Source organism: Myiozetetes cayanensis, unplaced genomic scaffold, assembly GCF_022539395.1.
Source record: "Myiozetetes cayanensis isolate MyiCay16 unplaced genomic scaffold, myiCay2020 scf569, whole genome shotgun sequence".
Taxonomy (NCBI): Eukaryota; Metazoa; Chordata; class Aves; order Passeriformes; family Tyrannidae; genus Myiozetetes; species Myiozetetes cayanensis.
The window spans coordinates 1-22,708 of NW_026087819.1; the positions used below are offsets into that span (position 1 = coordinate 1).

The 22,708-nt window shown below is 59.1% G+C and overlaps 1 protein-coding gene across 1 annotated transcript in view; it reads left to right on the plus strand.

The window, feature by feature from the left end:
• Positions 1-99: 99 nt before the first annotated feature.
• The window catches only part of LOC126650147 (chromodomain-helicase-DNA-binding protein 8-like), a gene marked incomplete at both ends in the record, with an annotated part of 28,272 nt that continues 5,663 nt past the window's right edge, over positions 100-22,708 (plus strand). Inside the window, 14 exon segments of the mRNA XM_050334618.1 lie at positions 100-218; positions 876-959; positions 3,361-3,498; positions 3,588-3,709; positions 5,433-5,676; positions 8,404-8,580; positions 12,725-12,868; positions 15,779-16,034; positions 16,972-17,042; positions 17,196-17,341; positions 18,424-18,506; positions 18,509-18,618; positions 21,100-21,267; positions 22,357-22,462. Of these exon segments, the coding sequence (XP_050190575.1) occupies positions 100-218; positions 876-959; positions 3,361-3,498; positions 3,588-3,709; positions 5,433-5,676; positions 8,404-8,580; positions 12,725-12,868; positions 15,779-16,034; positions 16,972-17,042; positions 17,196-17,341; positions 18,424-18,506; positions 18,509-18,618; positions 21,100-21,267; positions 22,357-22,462 (1,968 nt within the window).

Consider the following 22,708-nt stretch of genomic DNA (forward strand, 5'->3'; position numbering starts at 1 on the left):
CAAAACACCCCAAAAACACCCCAAAAATCCAGGGGGATGGCCCCAGAACCCCCTAATGAACCAAAAACCTCTTTTTCACCCCAAAATATAAAACTGAAGCTCAGTACCTGCACTGCGAGTGGGCCACCATCGACCAGCTGGAGAGGGACAAGAGGATCCACCAGAAGCTCAAGCGCTTCAAGACCAAGATGAGCCAGATGAGGCACTTCTTCCACGAGGTTTGGGGAAGAAACGGGGGTTTGGGCAAAAATGAGGGTTTGGGGGAAAATGGGGGTTTGGGGGAAAATGGGATTTGCGAGAAAAAGGGGGAAAAATGGGATTTGGGGAAAATGGGGTTTAGGGGAAAAATAAAGGGGGGAAAAATGGGGGTTTGGGAAAAAAAGGGGAAAAATGGGATTTGGGGGGGAAAATGGGGGGTTTGGGAAATAAAATGGGGTTTAGGGGAAAATAGGTTTGAGGAGAAAGTGAGTGTTTGGTGGAAAATGGGGTTTGGGGCAAAACAGAGGTTTGGGGAAAAAGGATGTTTTGGGGGAAAATAGAGGTTGGGGAAAAATGGGTTTGGGCAAAATGGGGTTTGAGGAGAAAATGGGGGTTTGGGTGGAAAATGGGGTTTGGGAGGGGGAATGGGGTTTGGTGAGAAAATGTGGGTTTGGGTGGAAAAGGGGGGTTTTGTGGAAAAAGGGGGCTTTGGGTGGAAAATGGGGTTTTGGTAGAAAATGGGGTTTTGGGGCAAAAAACGGGGATTTTGGGAGGAAAAAGGTGGCTTTGGGTGGAAAAATGAGGTTTTGGGGGGAAAATGGGGATTTTGGGTGGAAAAACGGGGTTTTTGGGTTGTTTTGAGGCCAAAAAATTTCTTTTTTCTCCCCAAAAAAAAGGATGAGGAGCCGTTCAACCCCGACTACGTGGAGGTCGATCGGATCCTGGACGAGTCCCACTCTGTGGACAAGGACAATGGGGAGGTGGGGAGGGGACACCCCCAAAATTGGGGGGTTTTTTGGGGCTGGGAACCCCAAAATTTGGGGAGTTTGGGGAGGGACACCCCAAAATTGGGGGCTTTTGGGGTTGGGAACCCCAAAATCTAGGGGGTTTGGGAGGGACACCCCAAAAATTTGGGGGTTTGGGAGGAGACCCCCAGAATTTGGGGGTTTGGGAGGACACCCCAAAACTTGGGGGTTTGGGAGCTGGGACCCCAAAATTTGGAGGGTTTGGGGGAGGGACACCCCCAAAATTTGGGGGTTTGGGAGGGGATGCCCCAAAATTTGGGGGTTTGGGGAAGGGACACCCCCAAAATTTGGGGTTTTTTAGGTGGGACCCCAAAATTTGGGGGTTTGGGGAGGGACATCCCAAAATTTGGGGGTTTGGGGGAGGGACACCACAAAATTTGGGGTTTTGGGGGTGGGACCCCAAAATTTGGGGGTTTGGGGAGGGACATCCCCAAAATTTGGGGGTTTTTGGGTGGGACCCCAAAATTTGGGGGTTTGGGAGGGACACCCCAAAAATGGGGGTTTGGGGGAGGGACACCCAAATTTTGGGGGTTTTTGGGAGGTTTTTTGGGGTAGGACCCCAAATTTTGGGGGTTTGGGGGGGACACCCCCAAAACTTGGGGGGTTTGGGAGGGACACCCCCAAAATTTGGGGGTTTTTTGGGGGGGTTTGAGGGTGGTGGAACCCCAAAAATGATGTTTTGGGGGGTATTTGGGGACCCCAAAAAGGTTTCTGGTGGATTTGAGGGATGGTGGGACCCCCAAATTGGGGTTCCTGGTGGATTTGAGGATTGTGGGACCCCCAAAAAACGAGGTTTCTGTGGGATTTGAGTGCCTTAGACCCCCAAAAATGAGGTTCCTGTTGGATTTAGGGATGGGGGGACCCCCAAAAAGAAGGTTCTTGGTGGATTTGAGGGTTGTAGACCCCCCAAATTGGGGTTCCTGGTGGATTTGGGGGTGGTGGGACCCCCAAAAAGGAGGTTCCTGGTGGATTTGGGTGTGGTGGGACCCCCAAATTGGGGTTCCTGGGGGATTTGGGGGTGGTGGGACCCCCAAAAAGGAGGTTCCTGAGGGATTTCAGTGTCGTAGACCCCCCCAAGTCGAAGTCCCAGGTGGATTTGGGGCTTCTGGACCTGGATTTTGGGGTTCTGGGGGTCCCTGACACCCTGTAATGACCCCCCCCAGCCCGTGGTTACTTCCTGGTGAAGTGGTGCTCGCTGCCCTACGAGGTGGATTTTGGGGTGGAGTTGAGGGTTGTAGACCCCCCAAATGAGTTCCCTGTCCCCCAGAATGAGGTCCTAGGTGGATTTTGGGGTGCTGGACCCCCAGAACCCATCCCTGAGACCCCCAAATGACCCCCCCCAGCCCATGGTTACTTCCTGGTGCAGTGGTGCTCGCTGCCCTATGAGGTGGATTTTAGGGTGGTGAATGCCCCAAAATGAGGTCCCTGTCCCCCAGAATGAGGTCCTAGGTGGATTTTGGGGTTCAGGACCTGGATTTCGGGGTTCAGGACCCCCATAAAATGTCCCCCCTAGCCCGTGGTTACTTCCTGGTGCAGTGGTGCTCGCTGCCCTACGAGGACAGCACGTGGGAGCTGCAGGAGGGGGATTGGAGGGTTTTAAACCCCCCAGATCAGGGTCCCAGGTGGATTTTGGGGTTCAGGACCTGGACTTTGGGGTTCAGGACCCCCATAAAATGTCCCCCCCAGCCCGTGGTGTACTTCCTGGTGCAGTGGTGCTCGCTGCCCTACGAGGACAGCACGTGGGAGCTGCAGGAGGGGGATTGGAGTGTTATAGACCCCCCAAATTGATATCCCAGGTGGATTTTGGGGTTCTGGACCTGGATTTTGGGGTTCTGGGGGTCCCTGACACCCTGTAATGTCCCCCCCAGCCCGTGGTGTACTTCCTGGTGAAGTGGTGCTCGCTGCCCTACGAGGACAGCACGTGGGAGCTGCGGGAGGGGGATTGGAGGGTTTTAAACCCCCCAGATCAGGGTCCCAGGTGGATTTTGGGGTTCAGGACCCCCAGAACCCATCCCTGAGACCCCCAAATGACCCCCCCCAGCCCGTGGTGTACTTCCTGGTGAAGTGGTGCTCGCTGCCCTACGAGGACAGCACGTGGGAGCTGCGGGAGGGGGAGTTGAGCGTTATAGACCCCCAAAATGATATCCCAGGTGGATTTTGGGGTTCAGGACCCCCATAAAATGTCCCCCCCAGCCCGTGGTGTACTTCCTGGTGCAGTGGTGCTCGCTGCCCTACGAGGACAGCACGTGGGAGCTGCAGGAGGGGGAGTTGAGCGTTATAGACCCCCCAAATCGGGGTTCCTGGTGGATTTTGGGGTTCAGGACCCCCATAAAATGTCCCTAATGACTCCCCCCAGCCCGTGGTGTACTTCCTGGTGAAGTGGTGCTCGCTGCCCTACGAGGACAGCACGTGGGAGCTGCAGGAGGACGTGGACGAGGCCAAGGTCGCCGAGTTCCGCCGGGTGCAGGCGCGGCCGCCCGACCTCAAACGCCAGGTCAGCGACCCCCCTGCCCCCCACACCCCCTGAGTGTCCCCTGGGTGGGTGTCACACTCATTGTCACCCCCCTGTGTCCCCCCCCCCAGCCCAGGCCGCAGGCAGGGGCGTGGCAGAAGCTGGAGGCGTCGCGAGAGTACAAGAACCACAACCGGCAGCGCGAGTACCAGCTCGAGGGGGTCAACTGGCTGCTCTTCAACTGGTACAACAGGTCAGTTTGGGGGTCATCTGAACCCCCTGGGGGTCACCAGGGGCCTGCGGGGTCAGCTCGTGGGCCTGGGGGTCAGCTCATGGTCACCAGTGGGGTCAGACCTCGAGGGGGTCATGGATCGAGTACCAGCTCGAGGGGGTCAACTGGCTGCTCTTCAACTGGTACAACAGGTCAGTTTGGGTCACTTTGGGTCAGTTTGGGGGTCATCTCAGTGTCCTGGGGGTCACCAGGGGCCTGGGGGGGTCACCAGGGGGGGTGGTCACTTCAGGGGTCAGCTCACGGTCACCAGGGGGTCACAGCTGGAGGGGGTCATGGATCGAGTACCAGCTCGAGGGGGTCAACTGGCTGCTCTTCAACTGGTACAACAGGTCAGTCTGGGGGTCATCTCAGTGTCCTGGGGGTCACCAGGGGCCGGGGGGGTCACCTCATGGACCTGGGGGTCACCTCGTGGTCATCGGGGGGGTCACAGCGTGAGAGGGTCACAGCTCGAGGGGGTCAACTGGCTGCTCTTCAACTGGTACAACAGGTCAGTTTGGGTCAGTTTGGGTCACTTTGGGGGTCATCTCAGTGTCCTGGGGGTCACCAGGGGGGTGGTCAATTCAGGGGTCAGCTCATGGTCATCAGGGGGGTCACAGCTCGAGGGGGTCACAGCTCGAGGGGGTCAACTGGCTGCTCTTCAACTGGTACAACAGGTCAGTTTGGGTCACTTTGGGGGTCATCTCAGTGTCCTGGGGGGTCACACCCTGAGAGGGGTCAGCTCATGGGCCTGGGGGTCACCTCATGGTCACCAGGGGGTCACAGCTGGAGGGGGTCACAGGTGGAGAACCAGGTCGAGGGGGTCAACTGGCTGCTCTTCAACTGGTACAGCAGGTCAGGGTCTCACCTGTCCCACCTGTCCCACCTGTCCCAGGTGTCCCTCACCTGTCCCACCTGTCCCCGCAGGCAGAACTGCATCCTGGCTCACCTGATCTCACCTGTCCCACCTGTCCCACCTGTCCCTCACCTGTCCCACCTGTCCCTCATCTGTTCTACCTGTCCTACCTGTCCCAGGTGTCCCTCACCTGTCCCACCTGTCCCTGCAGGCGGAACTGCATCCTGGCTCTCCTCATCTCACCTGTCCCACCTGTCTGAGGTGTCCCTCACCTGTCCCAGCTGTCTCAGGTGTCCCCACCTGTCTCCTCAGGCAGAACTGCATCCTGGCTCACCTGATCTCACCTGTCCCACCTGTTCCCCCTGTCCCTCATCTGTTCTACTTGTCCCACCTGTCTCAGGTGTCCCTCACCTGTCCCACCTGTCTCACCTGATCTCACCTGTCCCACCTGTCCCACCTGTGTGAGGTGTCCCTGACGTGTCCCCGCAGGCAGAACTGCATCCTGGCTCACCTGATCTCACCTGATGTCACCTGATCTCACCTGTCCCACCTGATCTCACCTGATCTCACCTGTCCCACCTGTCCCAGGTGTCCCTCACCTGTCCCACCTGTCCCCACAGGCAGAACTGCATCCTGGCTCACCTGATCTCACCTGTCACACCTGATCTCATCTGATCCCACCTGTCCCACCTGTCTCAGGTGTCCCTCACCTGTCTCCTCAGGCAGAACTGCATCCTGGCTCACCTGATCTCACCTGATGTCACCTGATCTCACCTGATCTCACCTGTCTCACCTGTCCCACCTGTCTCAGGTGTCCCACCTGTCTCAGGTGTCCCTCACCTGTCTCCTCAGGCAGAACTGCATCCTGGCGGACGAGATGGGTCTGGGCAAGACGATCCAGTCGATCGCCTTCCTGCAGGAGGTGCACGGGGCCGGCGTGCGGGGCCCTTACCTGGTGATCGCCCCCCTGTCCACCATCGCCAACTGGGAGCGCGAGTTCGGCACCTGGACCGCCATGAACACCATCGTGTACCACGGCAGCCTGGCCTCGAGGCAGATGATCCAGCAGTACGAGATGTACTGCAAGGATTCCAAGGTGAGACACCATGCATCACACCTGTACACACCTGTACACACACCTGTACACACCTGTACAGTCACACTCACCTGTCCATGAACACCATCGTGTACCACGGCAGCCTGGCATCCCGCCAGATGATCCAGCAGTACGAGATGTACTGCAAGGACAGCAAGGTGAGAGCATCATCATCCTTACCTGTACACACCTGTATTACCTGCACACACCTGTACACACCTGTATAGTCACACTCACCTGTCCATGAACACCATCGTGTACCACGGCAGCCTGGCCTCCAGGCAGATGATCCAGCAGTACGAGATGTACTGCAAGGATTCCAAGGTGAGAGCATCATCATCATTACCTGCACACACCTGTACACACACCTGTACAGTCACACTCACCTGTCCATGAACACCATCGTGTACCACGGCAGCCTGGCCTCCAGGCAGATGATCCAGCAGTACGAGATGTACTGCAAGGATTCCAAGGTGAGACACCTGTACACACACCTGTACACACCTGTACACACCTGTACACACACCTGTCCATGAACACCATCGTGTACCACGGCAGCCTGGCCTCCAGGCAGATGATCCAGCAGTACGAGATGTACTGCAAGGATTCCAAGGTGAGAGCATCATCATCATCACCTGCACATTTACCTGTATTACCTGCACACACCTGTACAGTCACACTCACCTGTCCATGAACACCATCGTGTACCACGGCAGCCTGGCCTCCAGGCAGATGATCCAGCAGTACGAGATGTACTGCAAGGATTCCAAGGTGAGACACCTGTACACACACCTGTACACACCTGTACACACCTGTACACACACCTGTGCACTCACCTGTCCATGAACACCATCGTGTACCACGGCAGCCTGGCCTCCCGCCAGATGATCCAGCAGTACGAGATGTACTGCAAGGACAGCAAGGTGAGACACCTGCACACACCTGTACACACACCTGTACACTCACCTGTCCATGAACACCATCGTGTACCACGGCAGCCTGGCCTCCCGCCAGATGATCCAGCAGTACGAGATGTACTGCAAGGACAGCAAGGTGAGAGCATCATCATCCTCACCTGCACACACCTGTACACACACCTGTACACACACCTGTACAGTCACACTCCCCTGTCCATGAACACCATCGTGTACCACGGCATCTTCATCATCTCCAGGGTGTCCCCAAAATGTCCCCAAGGTGTCCCCAATGTCCCCAAAATGTCCCCAGGGTGTTCCCAAAATGACCCCCAAAATGTCCCCAATGACCCCAAAATGTCCCCAATGTCCCCAAAATGTCCCCAAAATGTCCCCAATGACCCCAAACTGTCCATGACCCTGCCTCCAGGTGTCCCAAATGTCCCCATGTCCAGTGTCCTAAAGGTGTCCCCAATGTCCTAAAGGTGTCCCCAATGTCCCCAAAATGTTCCCAAAATGACCCCAAAATGTCCCCAAGGTGTCCCCAAAATGTCCCTGAGGTGTCCATGCCCAAGTGTCCAGTGTCCCCATGACCCCAATGTCCCCAAAACGTCCCCAAATGTCCCCAATGTCCTCAAAATGTCTCAAATGACCCCAAAACGTCCCCAAATGTCCCCAATGTCCTCAAAATGTCCCAAATGACCCCAAATGACCCCAAAATGTCCCAAAATGTCCCCCCCAGGGCCGCCTGATCCCCGGGGCTGTACAAGTTCGACGCGCTGATCACGACGTTCGAGATGATCTTGTTGGGGCATTCCCTGTCCCCAATGACCCCAAAACGTCCCAAATGACCCCAAAATGTCCCAAATGACCCCAAAATGCCCCAAATGATCCTCAAAATGTCCCAAATGACCCCAAAATGCCCCAAATGACCCCAAAATGTCCCCCCCAGGGCTGCCTGATCCCCGGGGCGTACAAGTTCGACGCGCCGATCACGACGTTCGAGATGATCCTGTGGGGTCATTCCCTGTCCCCAGGGTGTCCCCAACGACCCAAAATGACCCAAATGACCCCAAAACGCCCCCAAAGGACCCCAAAATGTCCCCAGGGTGTCCCCAATGTCCCCAAAATGTCCCCAAGGTCTTTCCTGTCCCCCCCAGGGCCGCCTGATCCTCAGGGCGTAAAAATTGGACGCGCTGATCACGACGTTCGAGATGATCCTGTTGGAACCTGAGCTGTCCCCAATGACCCCAAAACGTCCCAAAATGATCCCAAAGTGTCCCAAAATGACCTCAAAATGTCCCAAAATGACCCCAAAACATTCCCCATGTCCTCCCCAGGGCCGCCTGATCCCCGGGGCGTACAAGTTCGACGCGCTGATCACGACGTTCGAGATGATCCTGTCGGAACCTGAGCTGTCCCCAATGACCCCAAAACGTCCCCAATGACCCCAAAATGTTCCCAAGAACCCCAAAATGCCCACAAATAACCCCAAAATGTCCCCCCCAGGGCCGCCTGATCCCCGGGGCGTACAAGTTCGACGCGCTGATCACGACGTTCGAGATGATCCTGTTGGAACCTGAGCTGTCCCCAATGACCCCAAAATGTCCCAAAATGACCCCAAAACGTCCCCAGGTGTCCCCAACGACCCAAAATGCCCCAATGACCCCAAAATGTCCCCCCCAGGGCCGCCTGATCCCTGGGGCGTACAAGTTGGACGCGCTGATCGCGACGTTCGAGATGATCCTGTTGGAACCTGAGCTGTCCCCAATGACCCCAAAATGTCCCAAAATGACCCCAAACTCCCCCCCAGGGCCGCCTGATCCCCGGGGCGTACAAGTTCGACGCGCTGATCACGACGTTCGAGATGATCCTGTCCGAGTGCCCCGAGCTGCGGGAGATCGAGTGGCGCTGCGTGGTCATCGACGAGGCCCACCGGCTCAAGAACCGGCACTGCAAGCTCCTCGACAGCCTCAAGCACATGGACCTGGTGGGTTTGGGGGTTTGGGGTCATCCTGGGGGGTTTTGGGGTCATCCTGAGGGGTTTGGGTCATCCTGGGGGTTTTGGGGGGTCTTGGGGGGTTTGGGGTCACCGGCTCAAGAACCGGCACTGCAAGCTCTCGACAGCCTCAAGCACATGGACCTGGTGGGTTTGGGGTTTGGGGGTTTTGGGGTCATCCTGGGGGTTTGGGGTCATCCTGAGGGGTTTGGGGGATTTGGGGATTTTGGGGGTTTGGGGTTTTGGGGTCACCGGCTCAAGAACCGGCACTGCAAGCTCCTCGACAGCCTCAAGCACATGGACCTGGTGGGTTTTGGGGTTTGGGGGGGTTTTGGGGTCATCCTGGGGGTTTGGGGTCATCCTGAGGGGGTTTGGGGGCATTCTGGGGGTTTGGGGGTTTTGGGGGTTTGGGGTCACCGGCTCAAGAACCGGCACTGCAAGCTCCTCGACAGCCTCAAGCACATGGACCTGGTGGGTTTTGGGGTTTGGGGGGATTTTGGGGGTATTTGGGGTCATTCTGGGGGGGTTTGGGGTCGTCCTGGGGGGTTTGGGGTCATCCTGAGGGAGTTTGGGGTCGTCTTGGGGGTTTGGGGTTGTCCTGGAGGGTTTGGGGTGGCCTTAGCGACGTCTCACCTGTCCCCAGGCGTCCTCACCTGTCCCCAGGTGTTCTCAGGTGTCTCACCTGTGCCCAGGTGTCCCCAGGTGTCCTGAGGTGTCTCACCTGTGTTCAGGTGTCCCCAACCATGCCTAGGTGTGTCACCTGTCCCCCAGGTGTCTCAGCTGTCCCCAGGTGTCCCCAGGTGTTCTCAGGTGTCTCACCTGTCCCCAGGTGTCCCCATACGTCCCTAGGTGTCTCACCTGTCCCCAGGTGGCCACAGGTGTCTTCAGGTGTCCCCAGGTGTTCTCAGGTGTTCTCAGGTGTCTCACCTGTGCCCAGGTGTTCCCAGGTATCTGAGCTGTCCCCAGGTGTTCCCAGGTGTCCCCAGGTGTCCTCAGGTATCTGAGCTGTCCCCAGGTGTGTTACCTGTCTCACCTGTCCCTCACCTGTCCCATTTAGGAGCACAAGGTGCTGCTGACGGGCACGCCGCTGTAGAACAGGGGTGTCCCCAGGTGTCCCCAGGTGTCCCTGGGTGTGTCACCTGTCCCCAGGTGTGCTCAGGTGTGCTCAGGTGTGCTCACCTGTCCCGTTTAGGAGCACAAGGTGCTGCTGACGGGCACGCCGCTGCAGAGCAGGGGTGTCCCCAGGTGTTCCCAGGTGTCCCCAGGTGTGCTCAGGTGTGCTCAGGTGTGTCACTTGTCCCTCACCTGTCTCACCTGTCTCACCTGCAGGAGCACAAGGTGCTGCTGACGGGCACGCCGCTGCAGAGCAGGGGTGTCCCCAGGTGTCCCCAGGTGTCCCCAGCTGTCCCCAGGTGTCTCAGCTGTGCCCAGGTGTGCTCAGGTGTGCTCACCTGTGCTCACCTGTCCCGTTTAGGAGCACAAGGTGCTGCTGACGGGCACGCCGCTGCAGAGCAGGGGTGTCCCCAGGTGTCCCCAGGTGTCCCCAGGTACCTGAGCTGTCCCCAGGTGTGCTCACCTGTCTCACCTGTCTCACCTGTCGTGTTTAGGAGCACAAGGTGCTGCTGACGGGCACGCCGCTGCAGAACAGGGGTGTCCCCAGGTGTCCCCATGTATCCTAGCTATCCCCAGGTGTGTCAGCTGTCCCCAGGTGTGCTCAGGTGTGTCACCTGTCCCCACCTGCAGGAGCACAAGGTGCTGCTGACGGGCACGCCGCTGCAGAGCAGGGGTGTCCCCAGATGTCCCCAGGTATCTCAGCTGTCCCCAGGTGTGCTCAGGTGTACTCAGGTGTGCTCACCTGTCTCACCTGTCTCACCTGCAGGAGCACAAGGTGCTGCTGACGGGCACGCCGCTGCAGAGCAGGGGTGTCCCCAGGTATCCCCAGGTGTGTCACCTGTCCCCAGGTGTGCTCAGGTGCACTCAGGTGTCTCACCTGTCCCACCTGCAGGAGCACAAGGTGCTGCTGACGGGCACGCTGCTGCAGAGCAGGGGTGTCCCCAGGTGTCCCCAGGTGTTCCCAGGTGTCCCCAGGTATCTCAGCTGTCCCCAGGTGTGCCCAGGTATCTGAGCTGTCCCCAGGTGTGTTACCTGTCTCACCTGTCTCACCTGTCTCACCTGCAGGAGCACAAGGTGCTGCTGACGGGCACGCCGCTGCAGAGCAGGGGTGTCCCCAGGTGTCCCCAGGTGTCCCCAGGTATTTCAGGTGTCCCCAGGTGTACTCAGCTGTCCCCAGGTGTGTTACCTGTCTCACCTGTCTCACCTGTCCCACCTGCAGGAGCACAAGGTGCTGCTGACGGGCACGCCGCTGCAGAGCAGGGGTGTCCCCAGGTGTCCCCAGGTATCCCCAGGTGTGCTCAGGTGTGTCACCTGTCTCACCTGTCTCACCTGCAGGAACACAAGGTGCTGCTGACGGGCACGCCGCTGCAGAGCAGGGGTGTCCCCAGATGTCCCCAGGTATCTCAGGTGTCCCCAGGTGTGTCACCTGTCCCCAGGTGTGCTTACCTGTCCCACCTGCAGGAGCACAAGGTGCTGCTGACGGGCACGCCGCTGCAGAGCAGGGGTGTCCCCAGGTGTCCCCAGGTATCTGAGCTGTCCCCAGGTGTGTTACCTGTCTCACCTGTCTCACCTGTCCCACCTGCAGGAGCACAAGGTGCTGCTGACGGGCACGCCGCTGCAGAGCAGGGGTGTCCCCAGGTGTCCCCACATATCCTAGCTATCCCCAGGTGTGTCACCTGTCCCCAGGTGTGCTCAGGTGTGCTCAGGTGTGCTCACCTGTCCCGTTTAGGAGCACAAGGTGCTGCTGACGGGCACGCCGCTGCAGAGCAGGGGTGTCCCCAGGTGTTCCCAGGTGTCCCCAGGTATCTCAGGTGTCCCCAGGTGTGCTCAGGTGTGCTCACCTGTCGTGTTTAGGAGCACAAGGTGCTGCTGACGGGCACGCCGCTGCAGAGCAGGGGTGTCCCCAGATGTCCCCAGGTATCTCAGCTGTCCCCAGGTGTGCTCAGGTGTACTCAGGTGTGCTCACCTGTCTCACCTGTCTCACCTGCAGGAGCACAAGGTGCTGCTGACGGGCACGCCGCTGCAGAGCAGGGGTGTCCCCAGGTGTTCCCAGGTGTCCCCAGGTGTCCCCAGGTATCTCAGGTGTCCCCAGGTATCCCCAGGTGTGCTCAGGTGTGTTACCTGTCCCTTACCTGTCGTGTTTAGGAGCACAAGGTGCTGCTGACGGGCACGCCGCTGCAGAACAGGGGTGTCCCCAGATGTCCCCAGGTATCTCAGGTGTCCCCAGGTGTCCCCAGGTGTGCTCAGGTGTGCTCAGGTGTGCTCACCTGTCCCGTTTAGGAGCACAAGGTGCTGCTGACGGGCACGCCGCTGCAGAGCAGGGGTGTCCCCAGGTGCACAAGGTGCTGCTGACGGGCACGCCGCTGCAGAGCAGGGGTGTCCCCAGGTGTGTCCCAGGTGTCCCCAGGTATCTCAGGTGTCCCCAGGTGTGCTCAGGTGTGCTCACCTGTCGTGTTTAGGAGCACAAGGTGCTGCTGACGGGCACGCCGCTGCAGAACAGGGGTGTCCCCAGATGTCCCCAGGTGTCCCCAGGTGTCCCCAGGTGTGCTCAGGTGTGCTCACCTGTCCCTCACCTGTCCCATTTAGGAGCACAAGGTGCTGCTGACGGGCACGCCGCTGCAGAACAGGGGTGTCCCCAGGTGTCCCCAGGTGTCCCCAGGTATCTCAGGTGTACTCAGCTGTCCCCAGGTATCTCAGGTGTGCTCACCTGTCTCACCTGTCTCACCTGCAGGAGCACAAGGTGCTGCTGACGGGCACGCCGCTGCAGAGCAGGGGTGTCCCCAGGTGTCCCCAGGTGTCCTCAGGTGTCCCCAGGTATTTCAGGTGTCCCCAGATGTGTCACCTGTCCCCAGGTGTGCTTACCTGTCCCACCTGCAGGAGCACAAGGTGCTGCTGACGGGCACGCCGCTGCAGAGCAGGGGTGTCCCCAGGTGTCCCCAGGTGTCCCCAGGTATCTGAGCTGTCCCCAGGTGTACTCAGGTGTGCTCAGGTGTGTTACCTGTCCCTTACCTGTCCCATTTAGGAGCACAAGGTGCTGCTGACGGGCACGCCGCTGCAGAACACGGTGGAGGAGCTGTTCAGCCTCCTGCACTTCCTGGAGCCCTCGCGCTTCCCCTCCGAGGGCGACTTCCTGCGCGACTTCGGCGACCTCAAGACCGAGGAGCAGGTGGGGGGCGCACCTGGGGGGGCACCTGGGGGGGATTTGGGGGGTCCTGGGGGCACCTGAGGGGTCCTGGGGGGGATTTGGGGTGTCCCAGGTGTGTGGGTGTGGTTTGGGTGTGTCCCAGGTGTGTCCCAGGTGTGTCCCAGGTGTGTCTGGGTGTGTCCCAGATGTGTCCCAGGTGTGTCCCAGGTATGTCCCAGGTGTGTCCCAGCTGATGTCAGTCTCTCCCAGGTGTGTCCCAGGTGTGTCCAGGTGTGTCCCAGGTGTGTGTGGGTGTGTCCCAGCTGTGTCCCAGCTGTGTCCCAGGTGTGTCCCGGGTGTGTCTCAGGTGTGTGTGGGTGTGTCCCAGGTGTGTCCCAGGTGTGTCCAGGTGTGTCCCAGGTGTGTGTGGGTGTGTCCCAGGTGTGTCCCAGGTGTGTCTCACCTGCCCAGGTGTGTGTGGATGTGTCCCAGGTGTGTCCCAGGTGTGTGTGGGTGTGTCCCAGGTGTGCCCCAGGTGTGTCCCAGGTGTGTGTGGGTGTGTGTGGGTGTGTCCCAGGTGTGTGTGGGTGTGTGTGGGTGTGTCCCAGGTGTGTGTGGGTGTGTCCAGGTGTGTCCCAGGTGTGTCCCAGGTGTGTTCCAGGTGTGTCCCAGGTGTGTCCCAGGTGTGTGGGGGTGTGTCCCAGGTGTTTCCAGGTGTGTCCCAGGTGTGTGGGGGTGTGTCCCAGGTGTGTCCCAGGTGTGTCCCAGGTGTGTGTGGGTGTGTCCCAGGTGTGTCCCAGGTGTTTCCAGGTGTGTCCCAGGTGTGTCCCAGGTGTGTCCCAGGTGTGTCCCAGGTGTGTCCCAGGTGTGTCCCAGGTATGTCCAGGTGTGTCCCAGGTGTGTTCAGGTGTGTGTGGGTGTGTCCCAGGTGTGTGTGGGTGTGTCCCAGGTGTGTCCCAGGTGTGTGTGGGTGTGTCCCAGGTGTGTCCCAGGTGTGTCCAGATGTGTCCCAGGTGTGTCCCAGGTGTGTCCCAGGTGTATCCAGCTGTGTCCCAGGTGTCTGTGGGTGTGTCCCAGGTGTGTCTCACCTGCCCAGGTGTGTCCCATTCCAGGTGCAGAAGCTGCAGGCGCTGCTGAAGCCGATGATGCTGCGGTGTCTGTGGGTTGGGTTTGAGTGTGTCCCAGGTGTCTGTGGGTGTCTGTGGGTGTGTCCCAGGTGTGTCTAGGTGTGTCTCAGGTGTGTCCCAGGTGTGTGTGGGTGTGTCCAGGTGTGTCTCACCTGGCCAGGTGCGCTCCCCCGCAGGTGCAGAAGCTGCAGGCGCTGCTGAAGCCGATGATGCTGCTGTGGGTCTGGGCTGGGTTTGGGTGATGTCAGGGTGTCCCAGGTGTCTGTAGGTGTGTCCAGGTGTGTCCCAGGTGATGTCAGTCTATCCCAGGTGTGTCCAGGTGTGTCTCACCTGCCCAGGTGCGTTGTGTTGCAGGTGCAGAAGCTGCAGGCGCTGCTGAAGCCGATGATGCTGCGGTGTCTCTGGGCTGGGTTTGGGTGATGTCAGGGTATCCCAGGTGACTGTAGGTGTGTACAGGTGTGTCCAGGTGTGTCTCACCTGCCCAGGTGTACTCCTCCACAGGTGCAGAAGCTGCAGGTGCTGCTGAAGCCGATGATGCTGCGGTGTCTCTTGGTTGGGTTTGAGTGTGTCCCAGGTGTCTGTGGGTGTCTGTGGGTGTGTCCCAGGTGTGTCTCACCTGCCCAGGTGTGTGTGGTTCCAGGTGCAGAAGCTGCAGGCGCTGCTGAAGCCGATGATGCTGTGGTGTCTGTGGGTGTGTGTGGGTGATGTGGGTGTGTCCCAGGTGTCTGTGGGTGTGTCCCAGGTGTGTCCCAGGTGTGTCCCAGGTGTATCTCACCTGCCCAGGTGCGCTCCTCCACAGGTGCAGAAGCTGCAGGTGCTGCTGAAGCCGATGATGCTGCGGTGTCTGTGGGCTGGGTTGGGGTGATGTCAGGGGGTTGAGGTGATGTCAGGGTGCCTGTGGGTGTGTCCCAGGTGTGTCCCAGGTGTGTCTCACCTGTCCAGGTGCGCTCCCCCGCAGGTGCAGAAGCTGCAGGCGCTACTGAAGCCGATGATGCTGTGGTGTCTGTGGGTGTGTGTGGGTGATGTCAGGGTGTGTCCCAGGTGTGTCCCAGGTGTGTCTCACCTGCCCAGGTGTGTCCCATTCCAGGTGCAGAAGCTGCAGGCGCTGCTGAAGCCGATGATGCTGCGGTGTCTGTGGGTGTGGTTTGGGTGATGTGGGTGTGTCCCAGGTGTGTCCCAGGTGTGTCTCACCTGTCCAGGTGTGTGTGGTTCCAGGTGCAGAAGCTGCAGGCGCTGCTGAAGCCGATGATGCTGCGGTGTGTGTGGGTGTGGTTTGGGTGATGTCAGGGTGTTGAGGTGATGTCAGGGTGCGTGTGGGTGTGTCCAGGTGTGTCTCACCTGTCCAGGTGCGCTCCCCCGCAGGTGCAGAAGCTGCAGGCGCTGCTGAAGCCGATGATGCTGCGGTGTCTCTGGATGTGTGTGGGTGTGTCCCAGGTGTCTGTAGGTGTGTCCAGGTGTGTGTGGGTGTGTCCCAGGTGATGTCAGGCTATCCCAGGTGTGTCTCACCTGGCCAGGTGTGTCCCATTCCAGGTGCAGAAGCTGCAGGCGCTGCTGAAGCCGATGATGCTGCGGTGTCTGTGGTTTGTGTTTGGGTGATGTCAGGGTGTTGAGGTGATGTCAGTCTATCCCAGGTGTGTCCCAGGTGTGTCCCAGGTGTGTCTCACCTGTCCAGGTGTGCTCCCCCGCAGGTGCAGAAGCTGCAGGCGCTGCTGAAGCCGATGATGCTGCGGTGTCTGTGGGCTGGGTTGGGGTGATGTCAGGGTATCCCAGGTGTCTGTAGGTGTATCCAGGTGTGTCTCACCTGCCCAGGTGTGTGTGGTTCCAGGTGCAGAAGCTGCAGGCGCTGCTGAAGCCGATGATGCTGCGGCGGCTGAAGGAGGACGTGGAGAAGAACCTGGCGCCCAAGCAGGAGACGATCATCGAGGTGGAGCTCACCAACATCCAGAAGAGGTTCTACCGCGCCATCCTCGAGCGCAACTTCGCCTACCTGGCCAAGGGGGCGGGGCACGGCAACGTGCCCAACCTGCTCAACACCATGATGGAGCTCAGGAAGTGCTGCAACCACCCCTACCTCATCAACGGTGAGTTTGGGGCTCACCTGGGCACACCTGGGCTCACCTGGGCTCACCTGGGCATACCTGGGCACACCTGGGGGTGAGGGGAGGGGTCCCAACAAACACTATGGTGGAGCTCAGGAAGTGCTGCAACCACCCCTACCTCATCAACGGTGAGTTTGGGGCTCACCTGGGCTCACCTGGGCTCACCTGGGCACACCTGGGCTCACCTGGGCACACCTGGGGGTGAGGGGGTAGTACCTGCTCAACACCATGATGGAGCTCAGGAAGTGCTGCAACCACCCCTACCTCATCAACGGTGAGTTTTGGGGGGGTTTGGGGCTCACCTGGGCACACCTGGGCACACCTGGGCACACCTGGGGGTGAGGGGAGGGGTCCCAACAAGCACCAGGATGGAGCTCAGGAAGTGCTGCAACCACCCCTACCTCATCAACGGTGAGTTTTGGGGGGAGCTTGGGGGGATTTGGGGGTCTCAGTGCTCACCTGGGGCTCTCAGTGCCCTCTCAGGGTCTCAATGCACATCTGGGGCTCTCAGTGCTCACCTGGGGGTCTCAGTGCTCACCTGGGGGTCTCAGTGCTCACCTGGGGGTCTTAGTGCCATCTCAGGGTCTCAATGCCCACCTGGGGGCTCTCAATGCACACCTGGGCACCATTTTTGTGCAGGAGCCGAGGAGAAGATCCTGTCGGAGCTGCGCGAGGGCTGCGCGGGCGCGGCGGTGCCGCCCGAGCTGCACCTGCAGGCGCTGGTGCGCTCACCTGAGCTCACCTGGGCACACCTGAGCTCACCTGTGTACCTTTTTCACCCTTTTTTGTGCAGGAGCCGAGGAGAAGATCCTGTCCGAGCTCCGCGAGGGCTGCGCGGGCGCGGCGGTGCCGCCCGAGCTGCACCTGCAGGCGCACCTGGGCACACCTGGGCTCACCTGTGCCCCCTGTTTCCATGCAGGAGCAGAGGAGAAGATCCTGTCCGAGCTGCGGGAGGGCATCGCGGGCGCGGCGGTGCCGCCCGAGCTGCACCTGCAGGCGCACCTGGGCACACCTGGGCACACCTGGGCACACCTGGGCTCACCTGGGGACCCTTTTTCACCCTTTTTTCCAGGAGCAGAGGAGAAGATCCTGTCCGAGCTCCGTGAGGGCTGCGCGGGCGCGGCGGTGCCGCCCGAGCTGCACCTGCAGGCGCTGGTGCGCTCGGCGGGCAAGCTGGTGCTGCTGGACAAGCTGCTGCCCAAGCTGCGCCAGGGCGGCCACAAGGTGCTCGTCTTCTCCCAGATGGTGCGCTGCCTCGACATCCTCGAGGACTACCTCATCCACAGGAGGTGGGATGGGGGGGTTTTGGGGGGGCTTTTAGGGGTTTTTGGGAGGTTTGGGGGGGTTTATGGGGTGTTTATGGGGTGTTTGGGGGGTCAGGAGATCCAGGGAGGGGGTTTGTGGGGGTGAGGGGCTCCAGGGATGGGGTCGCTGCCTGGACATCCTCGAGGACTACCTCATCCACAGGAGGTGGGATGGGGCGCTTTTGGGGGGGCTTTTGGGGTTTTTGGGGTGTTTATGGAGTGTTTGGGGTGTCTATGGGGTGTTTGGGGGGTCAGGAGATCCAGGGAGGGGGTTTATGGGGGGTGAGGGGATCCAGGGATGGGGGCGCTGCCTCGACATCCTCGAGGACTACCTCATCCACAGGAGGTGGGATGGGGGGGTTTTTGGGGGGGTTTTGGGGTCTTTATGGGGTCAGGAGATCGAAAGATTGGGTTTATGGGGTCTTTGGGGGGTCAGGAGATCCAAAGATTGGGTTTATGGGGTGTTTGGGGGGTGAGGGGATCCAGGGATGGGGGCGCTGCCTCGACATCCTCGAGGACTACCTCATCCACAGGAGGTGAGGGGGCATTTTGGGGGGTTTTGGGGTTTTTGGGGGGTTTATGGGGTCTTTATGGGGTGAGGGGATCCAGGGATGGGTTTTTATGGGGTGTTTGGGGGGTGAGGGGATCCAGGGATGGGGGCGCTGCCTCGACATCCTCGAGGACTACCTCATCCACAGGAGGTGGGATGCAGGGTTTTTTGGGGGGATTTTGGGGTTTTTGGGGTGGTTTCAATGACCACCTGGACACCTTGGTGGCCCCCTGAGAGTCCTGGTCTTAATGACCACCTGGACATCTCAGTAGCCACCTGGACACTTTGGTAGCCACCTGGACAACTCAGTGGTCACCTGGGGGTCCTGGTTTCAATGGCCACCTGGACACCTTGGTAGCCACCTGGACACCTCGGTGGCCACCTGGACACTTTGGTAGCCACCTGGGGGTCTCAATGACCACCTGGACACTTTGGTAGCCACCTGGCCACTTTGGTAGCCACCTGGCCACCTCAGTATCCCCCCTTTTTCCCCCCTCCTGACCCCCTTTTCCCCCAGGTACCCGTACGAGCGCATCGACGGGCGGGTGCGGGGCAACCTGCGGCAGGCGGCCATCGACCGCTCCAGCCGGCCCGACTCGGACCGCTCGTGTTCCTGCTGTGCACGAGGGCGGGCGGGCTGGGCATCAACCTGACGGCCGCCGACACCTGCATCATCTTTGATTCTGATTGGAACCCTCAGAATGATTTACAGGTGAGTTTGGGGGTTTGGGGGTTTGGGGTCTCTGCATCATCTTTGATTCTGATTGGAACCCACAGAATGATCTACAGGTGAGTTTGGGGAGGGTTTGGGGGTTTGGGGTCTCTGCATCATCTTCGACTCGGACTGGAACCCACAGAATGATCTACAGGTGAGTTTGGGGAGGGTTTGGGGGTTTGGGGTCTCTGCATCATCTTCGACTCGGACCGCTTCGTGTTCCTGCTGTGCACGCGGCGGGCGGGCTGGGCATCAACCTGACGGCTGCCGACACCTGCATCATCTTTGATTCTGACTGGAACCCTCAGAACGATTTACAGGTGAGTTTGGGGGGGTTTGGGGGTTTGGGGTCTCTGCATCATCTTTGATTCGGATTGGAACCCACAGAATGATTTACAGGTGAGTTTAGCTCCTAGGGGTTTGGGGGCTTTGGGGTTTAAATAGAATGATCTCCAGGTGAGAAATGGGGGCTCCCAGGGGGTTTGGGGTCTCTGCATCATCTTTGACTCGGATTGGAACCCCCAGAATGATCTGCAGGTGAGAAATGGGGTTGGGGTCCCTGGGACATCCACGGGGGGTTTGGGGTCTCTGCATCATCTTCGACTCGGATTGGAACCCCCAGAATGATCTGCAGGTGAGAAATGGGGGGTTTGGGGTTCCCTGCATCATCTTTGTCGGTGGCCCCAGAATGATTTACAGGTGAGTTTGGGGGCTCCCAGGGGGTTTGGGGGGGCTTTGGGGGTTTGGGGTCTCTGCATCATCTTTGATTCTGATTGGAACCCACAGAATGATCTCCAGGTGAGAAATGGGGGGGTTTGGGGGGGTTTGGGGTCTCTGCATCATCTTTGACTCGGATTGGAACCCCAGAATGATTTGCAGGTGAGAAATGGGGGTTTAGGGTCCTGGGACATCCACGGGGGTTTGGGGTCTCTGCATCATCTTCGACTCGGACTGGAACCCCAGAATGATCTAGCAGGTGAGAAATGGGGGGGGTTTGGGGTCTCTGCATCATCTTTGATTCTGACTGGAACCCTCAGAACGATTTACAGGTGAGAAATGGGGGGGTTTGGGGTCTCTGCATCATCTTTGATTCCGACTGGAACCCACAGAACGATCTACAGGTGAGCTGGAACGGGGTTTGGGTACCATCCAGGGAGGTTTGGGGTCTCTGCATCATCTTCGACTGGACTGGAACCCCAAGAATGATTTACAGGTGAGTTTGGGGGTTTGGGGGTTTGGGGGTTTGGGGTCTCTGGGAACCTCGAGGGAGGGGGTTTGGGGTCTCTGCATCATCTTTGACTCGGACTGGAACCCCAGAACGATTTACAGGTGAGCTGGGACACCCAGGGGGGGTTTGGGGTCTCTGCATCATCTTTGATTCCGACTGGAACCCCCAGAATGATCTACAGGTGAGAAATGGGGGGGTTTGGGGGGGTTTGGGGTCTCTGCATCATCTTTGACTCGGATTAGAACCCCCAGAACGACTTACAGGTGAGAAATGGGGGGGTTTGGGGAGGGTTTGGGGGGGTTTGGGGTCTCTGCATCATCTTCGACTCGGATTGGAACCCTCAGAATGATCTGCAGGTGAGCTGGAACGGGGTTTGGGTACCATCCAGGGGGGTTTGGGGTCCCTGCATCATCTTCGACTCGGACTGGAACCCACAGAATGATTTACAGGTGAGTTTGGGGGCTCCCAGGGGGGGTTTGGGGTCTCTGCATCATCTTTGACTCGGATTGGAACCCCCAGAACGATTTACAGGTGAGAAATGGAGGGGTTGGGGGTTTGGGGGTTTGGGGTCTCTGCATCATCTTCGACTCGGACTGGAACCCCCAGAACGACCTGCAGGTGAGAAATGGGGGGGTTTGGGGTCCCTGGGATCCCACCTGGGGGGGTTTGGGGTCTCTGGGTCCCTCAAGGAGGTGTTTTTGGAGGTCAGGAGGTGTTTTTGAGGTCAGGTAAGTTTTTTCGGGGTCAGGGAGGTGTTTTTGGGGTCAGGGAGGTGTTTTTGGGGTCAGGAGGTGTTTTTGGGGTCAGGGAGGTGATTTTGGGGTCAGGGAGTTGTTTTTGGGGTCAGGGAGTTGATTTTGGGGTCAGGGAGTTGATTTTGGGGTCAGGGAGTTGTTTTTGGGGTCAGGGAGTTGATTTTGGGGTCAGGGAGTTGTTTTTGGGGTCAGGGAGGTGGTTTTGGGGTCGGGGAGGTGTTTTTGGGGTCAGGGAGTTGATTTTGGGGTCAGGGAGTTGTTTTTGGGGTCAGGGAGTTGATTTTGGGGTCAGCCCCTCCCCTGGTGTCCCCCCCCCAGGCGCAGGCGCGGTGCCACCGCATCGGGCAGAGCAAGGCAGTGAAGGTTTTTGGGGTCAGGGAGGTGGTTTTGGGGTCAGGGAGGTGGTTTTGGGGTCTCTGGGTGGGTCATAGAGGTGATTTTGGGGTCAGGGAGTTGTTTTTGGGGTCAGCCCCTCCCCTGAATGTCTCCCCCCAGGCGCAGGCGCGGTGCCACCGCATCGGGCAGAGCAAGGCGGTGAAGGTTTACCGGCTCATCACCCGCAACTCGTACGAGCGCGAGATGTTCGACAAGGCGAGCCTGAAGCTGGGCCTGGACAAGGCCGTGCTGCAGTCCATGAGCGGCCGCGAGGGCAGCATCGCCGGGGTGAGCCACGATGGGGAGGGGACGGACCTAGATGGGTTGGGAGAGCCCCTGTTGGGTTGGAAGGGCCCCCAGTTGGGTTCCCAGTTGGGTTGGGAGAGCCCCAGTTGGGTTTGAAGAGTTTCAGTTGGATTTTAAGACCTCCAGTTGGGTTTGAAGAGTTTGAGTTGGGTTTGAAGAGTTTCAGTTGGATTTCAAGATCTTTAGTTGGGTTTGAAGGCCCCCAGTTGGGTCCCCTAAGGGTTGGAAGAGCCCCAGTTGGGTTGGAAGGCCCCAGTTGGGTTGGAAGGCCCCCAGTTGGGTTTTAAGAGCCCCAGTTGGGTTGGAAGGCTCCAGTTGGGTTGGAAGGCCCCAGTTGGGTTCCCAGTTGAGTTGGAAGGCCCCAGTTGGGTTGGAAGGCCCCAGTTGGGTTGGAAGGCCCCAGTTGGGTTCCCAGTTGGGTTGGAAGGCCCCAGTTGGGTTGGAAGGCCCCAGTTGGGTTCCCAGTTGGGTTGGGAGAGCCCCAGTTGGGTTTGAAGAGTTTCAGTTGGATTTTAAGATCTCAAGTTGGGTTTGAAGGCCCCCAGTAGGGTTGGGACAGCACCAGTTGGGTTGGAAGAGCCCCAGTTGGGTTGGGAGAGCCCCAGTTGGGTTGGAAGGCTCCAGTTGGGTTGGAAGGCCCCAGTTGGGTTCCCAGTTGGGTTGGAAGGCCCCAGTTGGGTTTGAAGACCCCCAGTTGGGTTGGAAGGCCCCAGTTGGGTTGGGAGAGCCCCAGTTGGGTTTCCAGTTGGGTGGGAAGGCCCCAGTTGGGTTGGAAGAACCCCAGTTGGGTTTGAAGACCCCCAGTTGGGTTTGAAGGCCCCAGTTGGGTTCCCGGTTGGGTTGGAAGACCCCCAGTTGGGTTGGAAGACTCCCAGTTGGGTTGGAAGGCCCCAGTTGGGTGTGAAGACTCCCAGTTGGGTTGGAAGGCCCCAGTTGGGTTGGAAGGCCCCAGTTGTGTTCCCGGTTGGGTTGGAAGACCCCAGTTGGGTTGGAAGGCCCCAGTTGGGTTGGAAGACCCCAGTTGGGTCCCCAGTTGGGTTTGGAGGTGAGGGTGTGGTGGGTCCCGCGCAGATCCAGCAGTTCTCCAAGAAGGAGATCGAGGACCTGCTGCGCAAGGGCGCCTACGCCGCCATCATGGACGAGGACGACGAGGGCGCCAAGTTCTGCGAGGAGGACATCGACCAAATCCTGCTGAGGAGAACCACCACCATCACCATCGAGAGTGAGGGAAAGGATCCACCTTTGCTAAGGTAATTAGCTAATTAGGGGTTAATTAATGAATTAATGATGAACCACCACCATCACCATCGAGAGCGAGGGGAAAGGGTCCACCTTTGCTAAGGTAATTAGCTAATTGGGGGTTAATTAATGAATTAAATCTGATGAACCACCACCATCACCATCGAGAGCGAGGGGAAAGGGT